The sequence below is a fragment of the Poecilia mexicana genome, unplaced genomic scaffold (assembly GCF_051168715.1).
Source record: "Poecilia mexicana isolate PSO_F unplaced genomic scaffold, ASM5116871v1 scaffold_16, whole genome shotgun sequence".
NCBI classification, from domain to species: Eukaryota; Metazoa; Chordata; class Actinopteri; order Cyprinodontiformes; family Poeciliidae; genus Poecilia; species Poecilia mexicana.
This window is the reverse complement of record NW_028263385.1, coordinates 19398378-19408630: the sequence shown is the minus strand read 5'-3', so window position 1 is coordinate 19408630 and position 10253 is coordinate 19398378. Positions and strand designations below refer to the sequence as shown.

The 10253-nt window shown below is 36.8% G+C and overlaps 3 protein-coding genes across 3 annotated transcripts; all 3 read right to left on the bottom strand.

Moving 5' to 3' along the window:
• Positions 1 to 1605: 1605 nt before the first annotated feature.
• Positions 1606 to 2555, bottom strand: LOC148155063 (sialic acid-binding Ig-like lectin 12). The gene is made up of 3 exons (XM_088014084.1): positions 2513 to 2555; positions 2032 to 2415; positions 1606 to 1919 (listed from the first exon to the last, which is right to left on the bottom strand). Exons 1-3 carry the CDS (start codon positions 2553 to 2555, stop codon positions 1606 to 1608), a joined length of 741 nt encoding a protein of 246 aa, XP_087870210.1.
• Positions 2556 to 5983: 3428 nt separating this feature from the next.
• On the bottom strand, positions 5984 to 6915 carry LOC148155062 (sialic acid-binding Ig-like lectin 14). Its single transcript, XM_088013922.1, has 3 exons — positions 6873 to 6915; positions 6404 to 6775; positions 5984 to 6291 (listed from the first exon to the last, which is right to left on the bottom strand). Exons 1-3 carry the CDS (start codon positions 6913 to 6915, stop codon positions 5984 to 5986), a joined length of 723 nt encoding a protein of 240 aa, XP_087870048.1.
• Positions 6916 to 9094: 2179 nt separating this feature from the next.
• Positions 9095 to 10148, bottom strand: LOC148155061 (sialic acid-binding Ig-like lectin 14). Its single transcript, XM_088014086.1, has 3 exons — positions 10106 to 10148; positions 9637 to 10008; positions 9095 to 9523 (listed from the first exon to the last, which is right to left on the bottom strand). Exons 1-3 carry the CDS (start codon positions 10146 to 10148, stop codon positions 9222 to 9224), a joined length of 717 nt encoding a protein of 238 aa, XP_087870212.1. The 3' UTR covers positions 9095 to 9221.
• Between the last annotated feature and the right edge of the window lie 105 nt (positions 10149 to 10253).

Sequence of the window (10253 nt, the reverse complement as noted above, 5' to 3'; positions counted from 1 at the left end):
GCATGGAAAATGCCAAAAATAATGGATAAGTAATTTTAATTTTACTTCCCCTGTTTTCTTTTCGTCAGTGCAGTTGACAAACTGCTTAAATATAGTGCATCAAGTCATTATCTCAATCTTTGAAAGAGGAAAGACTATCATATTCTGATTAGTAGTGAACAGTTCATGTTTCAATATATGTATTTTATCCACATTTCCTTTGTAAGGGACTCTCCCACTTGTAAAAATATTTATCTGGCAGCAAAAACATTGTAAAATTATATCATTCGTCAGTTCAGCTGACAAACTGCCGTACTTTCCGCACCATAAGGCACATAGAATAGACGCTACAGTAAAGGCCGGAGTTACGTTATGCATCAACTAGAAGGAGCTGCACTAAAGGGAATGTCAACAAAGTAGTCCGACTCCAGTTGGCGAGGAGAGCTTTCCACGACTGGGCCGGGGTGTGGCCAGACGATGGTCACCCTTCTCCGTTCGCGTACAGCATGTTCGTGGAGAACATGGTGCTAAATGACCTGCAGATGACCTGATTCTAGATGGTCAGTAGGTAGATAGGTCAGTCAAACTTTATTAAAAGATTACAAACCAGCGTCCTAACAACTATCCCAGCATGCACCGTGCGCTTCTTCTTCTGCAGGCAAAAAATTAAGTCGGCGGCTGGTTGCTAGACCTGTTGTGGCTTAATATTGGTCTATATATAAGGCGCACCGGATTATAAGGCGCAGTGTCGGCTTTTGAGGAAATTGAAGGTTTTTATGTGCGCCTTATAATGCGGAAAATACGGTACTTAAATATAATGCATCAGGTCATTATCTCAATCTTTGAAAGAGGAAAGACTATCATATTCTGTTTAGTAGAGAAAATTTCATGTTGCCATATATAAATTTTATCCACATTTCCTTTGTAACGGACTCTCCCACTGGTAAAAATATTTAGCTTGGCAGCAAGATTTTACCCAGTAAATCATTAAATGTAGATTTAAATTGCATAACACTATAACTTCTGTCGCTATTTGTGCACTTCTTCTGTTGATGAAGGTTCTTTGTGGTCTATTTTAAGTGCTAAATAAAAAGTTTAATTTTCACCCCAAATGGGAGGCTGCAGTGATGACAATCCCCCACTTCACACACTCCAGATTATTGAGACAAAAGTTAAGAGATAAAAAACACACAAATGTTATAATCTTAGCACTTTGATGAAATATTTAATAGAAAAGAAAAGGAAAACTTGTAGACTTAGAGTATGATGTACATTTAATAGTCAGTGTATGATCTTACAGTTGATGAAGAGTAAAAGAAAGAAACCAGCAAAACAAGATTATTCCATAAATCCTATTAGAAAATCATTAAAGGTTAGAAAAAAAAGACTCCTAACTTTTGTGCCTCTAACACATGTTCAAAAGATTTATGTAAAGTTAAACTCAGGTGACATGAATCAAAGCATGCATCAATAAGAATTTCTTGTCTCTCTGAATGTATTTATTTACTTTTTTGCAGTTTTACTAATTCAGGCTTTTCTTCTAAATAAATCCCTTTGTCATTATAGCAGATAGCTCTAAAAATATTGCTGTAATCTAAAACTGCATATGTAGTTAAACATGGTCGTCTACTTGGTGACAAGCACAGAGCCCTTTGTGGTCTTCCTGCCATGGAATGTCACCATACATTCTAAACGCTTGTTAAAATCGGCTTCTTGAGGGGTGAAGGTCATGGTCGATGTTGTTGTCCACATCCATTTAGTCTCCGGTTTTGATATGTTTAACCACGTCCATTCAGTCTCCTGTTTTGACATCGTTGTCCACGTTCCTGCGCGGCTCCAGGAGATGTGGGGAGGAGATGTTGGACAGACGTGAGTAACTTTGCAGGTGGCAGTCACTTTATTACGGACTTCTATAGTCATCACGGGAGGCTTAGGAACTTCTGTAAAATCAAGAATTTTCACAATATCACTTGTTAAATAGTTATTTAAACATGTTTTACTATCTTAAAGTAAATGGTTTAGAATTAGTGAAAAGGTCTCTAATATACTCACGGAGGACATTGAGGGTCACCTTATTCTTTGTGAAAGAGTAGCTTTTATATTTTGGAATTTCAATTCTGAAGTAAAACGGACCAGTGTCGGTTTTTCTGATGCCTTTGAGCTCCAAGGTGCAGTTGCCAGCCATCATGTTTTCCGGGATTCTGGTTCGATGGTGGAACTCGCGCGCTAGTCTCACCTCAGGGATATTTGATGCGACAACCGTCCTCCCTCTCTTCCAGAATCCCCGAAATCTGTCAGCATGTACCAACGTGTGTGCATCTGTCATGGGATACAGGTAATCACAGGGAATGACCACACATGAGCTTTCAAGAACAGGGATTCTTGATGGCACAAATATGAAAAAGTCCATGCCCAAGATTTGAGATTCAGCCATTCCTGTAATAAAAGCACAAAAACAAGAATACTTTCTTAGCAAGTAGACAATGATAGAATGATGATATTCCATGAATTGTCATTTTAAGATTAAACTTACCACAAACCATCAGAATTGAGAGCCACAATTTCAGATCCATCATCAGCTGACTAGAAGTCTAAAAACCAACAAAAAGATTGGTATAAAAGTCTTCAGTGAATTCTTCTTAATCTTCAAAGTAATGATCCAGTCATCTTGAAGTTTCTTTAGCATATGGCTGAAATCAAATCTCTTAATATTTGAACGTTTTGAAGTCAAAGATTGTCTCTGTCCTGTTGAGTCTAGTGATTCTTGTGCTTATAAAGCAAAAGTTTAGACCTTGAAGCCAGAAATTGTTACAGTTTACAATCAAACTTTCCCCACATCATAAGCGGATTATTATGTAGCTATGTTGTACTTTTTCCGTGAACAAATTTTAGATGGAGGAAAAAAAAGTAGCACATGTACTAAATAAAATCTGTAACAATGTGGTCTATGAATTAGAAGGTTATTGTGTAAAATAAGTTCATTGTATCCTAATGGATCACTTCCTGAAAGTCAGCACAGTGTACCCAGCATCAGGTGTGGAGCAATTAAATATAGTAATGATTGACATCAGATCGAATCTCTGGAAATTTTATATTTTTAATCAGTTCCATAACATTACCTATGCGGAGAAACGTGGTAAGAAAATTTTGCTGACATCATGCAAATGTTAAAATGCAATAAGAAACATATAATTTTATTGTTTTTCCTTTAAACATGTTTGCTAATGTAAAGAAATCTGCAAACAAGCGATGTTACATGAGAACCAGTTTTCTTTTTTGTTTTATACATCCATCCATCCATCCATCCATCCATCCATCCATCCATCCATCCATCCATCCATCCATCCATCCATCCATCCATTTTCTTATTCCCTTGTCCCTAGTAGGGTTGGGAGGGGTGCTGGTGCCCATCTCCAGTCAATGTTTCAGGCAAGAGGTGGGGTGACCCTGGACAGGTCGCCAGTCTGTCGCAGGGCAACACAGAGAGGACAAACAGCCATGAACACACAGCAAATTCAAAAGTGTTAGATTTCCAGTGTTAGTGTTGTATGTTAAAAATACAGTGTTAATTCAATAACTTGAGTGTTAGTTTCCCTAGTGAGTTCCAAAGAGTTGAACAAAAAGCAATCCAGTCCAGTGTTGATTTCTAAATTAACTCCAACAGTAACTCAGTCTGGTGTTGCTTTAGAAATCAACATCAGATAGTTCCTCCCACAATTGTGACATATTTGTGACATCTCTTCAGGGAAGGAGCAACAGGTAGGGTGGAGGTTGCAGCACGCCCCCTGTCTGGACCTAAAGGGACCACATGGGAGGCAGAACATGCATTCAGGGATCCAATTTTCTTCTTCTTCTTCTTCTCCTTTTTGTTTCATTGTGGTTGGCAAACAACTTATAGGTGCATTACCGCCACCTTCCATGTTTTAGTTCTCTCCCTGGTGGTTGTAACAACCTTTCCAGCATGTCAGTGTTCCTCTTAGGCCTCTAAAGAGCCATCATTTGATCCAGGTGTGTTAAACCAGGGAGAGAACTAAAACAAACATAATACATTTGATTTCCATTGATGATTTTTGTGTGATTTTGTTGTCAGCACATTCAACTTTGTACAGAACAAAGTATTCAATGAGAATATTTCATTCATTCAGATCTAGGATGTGTTATTTGAGTGTTCCCTTTATTTTTTTGAGCAGTGTATATATGTATAGGACTATGATCAATCTTTTAGGTAATAAATCAAATTATGTTAAAAATCTCTTATTTAGGTTCTTAAATAACACTGGGTTAATTAATCGTATTTAGAATATATGCAAGTGTGTGTGTATGCCAGTGCATGCTCATGCATTCATACATGTATTAATGAATGTTAAGATGTGAACTTGCACATTGTACATATCATTGAGGTGTGTTAAATTCCCTCTGAGATATCTGATGACCACACTCCAGTCTGATAGGTGGCAGTAAATGGACCTTAAGTTGGATGCCAGCCGGCAGCCGCCAATAAAAATCAAAAGAAGAAGAAGAATTGAGCCATTTGACTCTGGTGTTTTGTACCTGTGGCACATCTAAAAACTGCCGCAATGTTTTTTTCTTAGTGTGTCGTCTTGGTGACTGAAGCCGGTTATGATGACTTCAACACATTTCTTCAGACAGGTTGGCATGACTTTTAATGCTGTCCAAAATTTTTCTATAAGCCGTCTAATTTCTTTAGTAATAATTTTTGACATTTTTATGCTTTATCTTGTAAACCAGGTGGGCAGAGTAATTTGAATGAATATGACACAGGTGAGTCTGATTAGTTTTGTTAACACTTCTTTTTAAAATATTTATTTATTATCCTAATGTTTCTGCAAGGTAACGGTGCTTCCCACTGTGCAGCCTTGCAGTTAGAATAATGTGCATTTTAATGTCAACGTCAAATATTGAGAGAATTTTGAAGAGCACTTCAAGACACAGTTTTTTTAATCATATTATTTTTTTCAATTTCCAAATAGCACTTGAAAGAATGTGTCTACAGCTAAAGTGCATTTTTATGTAGATAACAAAATACATCAATGTATGATCTGAAGCTCATCCTTAGCACCAGAGCATGCTGTTACTCCAGAGCAACAGTAACAGTAGTAAAGGATGCAAAGATGAAGATTACCATTTAAAAGTTAGCAATACATAATGATGTGATATGCTATGTGATTCCAAAGCATGGAAAACACCAAAAATAATGGATGAGGATTTTTTTCTCTTCGTCAGTGCAGTGCACCAGGTCATTATCTCAATCTTTGAAAGAGGAAAGACTATCATATTCTGTATAGTGGAGAAAAGTTCATGTGCCCATATATATATTTTATGCACCTTTCCTTTGTTAGGGACTCTCCCACTTGTAAAAATATATAGCTGGCAGCAAAATTTACCCAGTGAATCATTAAATGTAGATTTAAAAGGCATAACACTATTACTTTTGTCGCTATTTGTGCAGTTCGTCTGTTGATGAAGGTTCTTTGTGGTCTATTTTAAGTACTAAATAAAATATATGCCCTTTTTTCACCATAAATGGGAGGCTGCAGCCACAACAGTCCAACACTCCAGATAATTGAGACAATAGTTAAGAGATAAAAAACACACAAATGTTATAATCTTAGCTCTTTGATGAATTATTTAATACAAAAGAAAAGGAAAACTTGTAGACTTAGAGTATGACGTACATTTAATAGTCAGTGTATGATCTTACAGTTGATGAAGAGTAAAACAAAGAAACCAGCAAAACAAGATTATTCCATAAATCCTATTAGAAAACCATTAAAGGTTAAAAAAGACTCCTAACTTTTGTGCCTCTAACACATGTTCAAACAATTTAGGTAAAGTTAAACTCAGAAGGTGATATGAATCAAAGCATACAACAATAAGAATTTCTTGTCTCTAAATGTTTTTTTTTTCTTTGCAGATTTACTAATTCAGGCCTTTTTCTGCAAAATCACTGACATTATGGCAGATAGCTCTAAAAAATATTGCTCTAATTTAGTACTCCAATATTTTGTTTCCTCTTCTTGAAGACAAGCACAGAGCCCTTTGTGGTCTTCCTGCCATGGAATGTCACCTTACATTCTAAACGCTTGTTAAAATCGGCTACTCGAGGGGTGAAGGTCATGGTCGATGTTGTTGACCACAACCATTTATTCTCCTGTTTTGACATTGTTGTCCACGTTCCTGCGCGGCTCCAGGAGATGTGGGGAGGAGATGTTGGACAGACGTGAGTTACTTTGCAGGTGGCAGTCACTTTATTACGGACTTCTATAGTCATCACGGGACGCTTAGGAACTTCTGTACAATCAACAATTTTCACAAAATCACTTGTTAAATAGTTATTTAAACATGTTTTACTATCTTAAAGTAAATGGTTTAGAAATACTGAAAAGGTCTCCAATATACTCACGGAAGATATCGAGGGTCACCTTATTTTTTGAGTAAGTGAAGCTTTTATGTTGTGGAATTTCAATTCTGAAGTAAAACGGACCAGTGTCGGTTTTTCTGATGAAATACAGCTGCCAGGTACAGTTGCCACTTTCAATGCTTCCTGCCATTCTGGTTCGATGGTGGAACTCGCGCGTTAGTCTCAACTCGGGGAAATTTGATGCGACTATCGTGCGCCCTCTGAACCAGAATGCCCGAAATCTGTTCAATATTTTTTTTGTCTTGGGATACAAGTATACACAGGGAATGACAACACATGAGCTTTCAAGAACAGGGATTCTTGATGGCACATTTATGAGAAAGTCCTTGCCCAAGATTTGAGATTCAGCCATTCCTGTAATAAAAGCACAAAAACAAGAATACTTTCTTAGCAAGTAGACAATGATAGAATGATGATATACCATGAATTGTCATTTTAAGATTAAACTTACCACAAACCATCAGAATTGAGAGCCACAATTTCAGATCCATCATCAGCTGACTAGAAGTATAAAAACCAACAAAAAATTAAGATAAATATCTAAAAATCTTTAGTGAATTCTTCTTAATCTTCAAAGTAATGATCCACTCACCTTGAAGTTTCTTTAACATATGACTGAAATCAAATCTTGTAAGATTTGAACGTTTTACAGTCCAAGAATATGTCTCTGTCCTATTGTGTGGTGAGAGAGAGTCTTGTGCTTATAAAGCAAAAGTTTAGACCTTCAAACCAGAAATTGCTAGTTTGCAATCAACTTTCCCAACGTCATAAGAGGATTATTATGTAGCTATGTTGTACTTTTTCCGTGAACAAATTTTAGATGGAGGAAAAAAATAAATGTAGCACAAGTACTAAATAAAATCTGTAACAATGTGGTCTATGAATTAGAAGGTTATCATGTAAAATCAGTTCACTGTATCCTAATGAATCACTTCCTGAAAGTCAGCACAGTGTACCCAGCATCAGGTGTGGAGTAATTAAATATAGTAAAGATTGACATCAGATCGAATCTTTGGAAATTTTATATTTTTAATCAGTTCCATAACATTACCAATGCAGAAAAATGTGGTAAGAAAATTTTGCTGACATCATGGCAGTACTCAGATAAATGTTAAAATGCAATAAGAAATATATAATTTCACTGCTTTTCCTTTAAACATGTTTGCTAATGTAGCTAATGCTTTTCCTTGTATTGTTTGCTAATGTAAAGAAATCTGCAAACAAGCGATGTTACATGAGAACCAGTTTTCTTTTTGTTTTATACATCCATCCATCCATCCATTTTCTTATTCCCTTGTCCCTAGTAGTGTTGGGAGGGGTGCTGGTGCCCATCTCCAGTCAATGTTTCAGGCGAGAGGCGGGGTCACCCTGGACAGGTCCCCAGTCTGTCGCAGGGCAACACAGAGAGGAAAAACAACCATGAACACACACACTCACACATAGGGAGAATTTAGACAGACCAATTAACCTGACAGTCATGTTTTTGGACTGTGGGGAAAAAACTGGAGTACCTAGAGAGAACCCATGCATGCACAGGGAGAGCAAACTCCATGCAGAAAGACCCCGGGCCGGGAATCAAACCTGGGACCGACTTCCTGCTAGGTAACAGTGCTACTAACTGCACCACTGTGCAGCCTTGCAGTTAGAATAATGTGCATTTTTATGTAAATATGTCAAATATTTAGAGAATTTTGAAAAGAGTCCTTCAAGCCACAGTTTTTGTCCTTATTCTTTATTTCAATTTCCAAATGGCACTTGAAAGAATGTGTCTGCAGCTAAAGTGCATTTTTATGTCGATAACACAATACATCAGTGTATCAATGTATACATCAACCTGAAGCTCATCCTTAGCACCAGAGCATGCTTTGTTACTCCAGTGCAACAGTAACACAGCATGCAAAGATGAAGATTACCATTTAAAAGTTAGCAATGCATAACTGTGATATGCTATGTTATTCAAAAGCATGAAAAATGCCAAAAATAACAGCATAGTCATTTTAATTTTACTTCCCCTCTTTTCTTTTCGTCAGTGCAGTTGACAAACTACTTAAATATAATGCATCAGGTCATTATCTCAATCTTTGAAAGAGGAAAGACTATCATATTCTGATTAGTAGAGAAAAGTTCATGTTTCCATCTACATTTCTTTTTTAAAGGACTCTCCCACTGGTAAAAATATTTAGCTGGCAGCAAAATTTACCCAGTAAATCATTAAATGTAGATTTAAATTGCATAACACTATTACTTCTGTCGCTATTTGTGCACTTCTTCTGTTGATGAAGGTTCTTTGTGGTCTATTTTAAGTACTAAATAAAAAGTTTAATTTTCACCCCAAATGGGAGGCTGCAGCCATGACAGTCCCCCACTTCACACACTCCAGATAACTGAGACAAAAGTTAAGAGATAAACACACAAATGTTATAATCTTAGCACTTTGATGAAATATTTAATAGAAAAGAAAAGGAAAACTTGTAGACTAAGAGTATGACGTACATTTAATAGTCAGTGTATCATCTTAGAGTTGATGAAGAGTAAAAGAAAGAAACCAGCAAAACAAGATTGTTCCATAGATCCTATTAGAAAACCATTAAAGATAAAAAAGACTCCTAACTTTTGTTCTTCTAACAAAAGATTTAGGTAAAGTTAAACTCAGAAGGTGATATGAATCAAAGCATGCATCAATAAGAATTTCTTGTCTCTCTGAATGTAATTTTTTTTTTTTTTGTAGTTTTACTAATTCAGTCCTTTTCTGCCAAATCACTGTCATTATGGCAGATAGCTAACAAAATTTTGCTCTAATTTAGTACTCCATTCTTGGATTCCTCTTCCTGGTGAGAAGCACAGAGCCCTTTGCAGTCTTACTGTTGTGGAATCTCACCGTACATTCTAAACCCTTCCTAAAATCGGCTTCTTGAGGGGTGAAGGTGATGGTTGACGTTATTGACCACATCCTTTCATTCTCCTGTTTTGGCATCACTGTAGAGGTTCCTGAGCGGCTCCAGGAAATTTGTGGAGGAGATGTTGGACAGATGTGAGTAACTTTGCAGGTGGCAGTCACTTTATTACTGACTTCTATAGTCATCACGGGACGCTTAGGAAGTCCTGTACAAATCAACAATTTTCATAAAATCACTTGTTAAATAGTGATTTAAGCATGTTTTACTATCTTAAAGTAAATGGTATAGAATTACTGAAAAGGTCTCTAATATACTCACGGAGAACATTGAGGGTCACCTTATTGTTTGAGAAGGAGAAGCTATTAAGTTGTGGAATGTCAATTTTCAAGTAAAATGAACCAGCGTCTCTAAATCTGGCGCCATCCAGCTTCCAGGTGCAGTTGCCACTTTCAACGCCTCCTGTCATTCTGGTTCGACTGTGGAACTCGCGCGTTAGTCTCAACTCGGGGACATTCGTTGCGACCAACGTATACCCTCTGTACCAGAATGCCCGATATATGTTCAATGTTTTATCTGTCTGGGGATGCGAGTATGTACAGGGAATGACCACACATGAACCTTGAAGAATAGAGATACTTGATGGCACATTTATGAGCCAGTCGTTACCCAAGACTTGAAATTCAGTCAATCCTGTAATAAAAGCACAAACACAAGAATACTTTCTTAGCAAGTAGACAGTGATAGAATGATGATATTCCATGAATTGTCATTTTAAGATTAAACTTACCACAAACCATCAGAATTGAGAGCCACAATTTCAGATCCATCATCAGCTGACTAGAAGTCTAAAAACCAACAAAAAGATTGGTATAAAAGTCTTTAGTGAATTCTTAATCTTCAAAGTAATGATCCACTCACCTTTTAGTTTCTTTAAC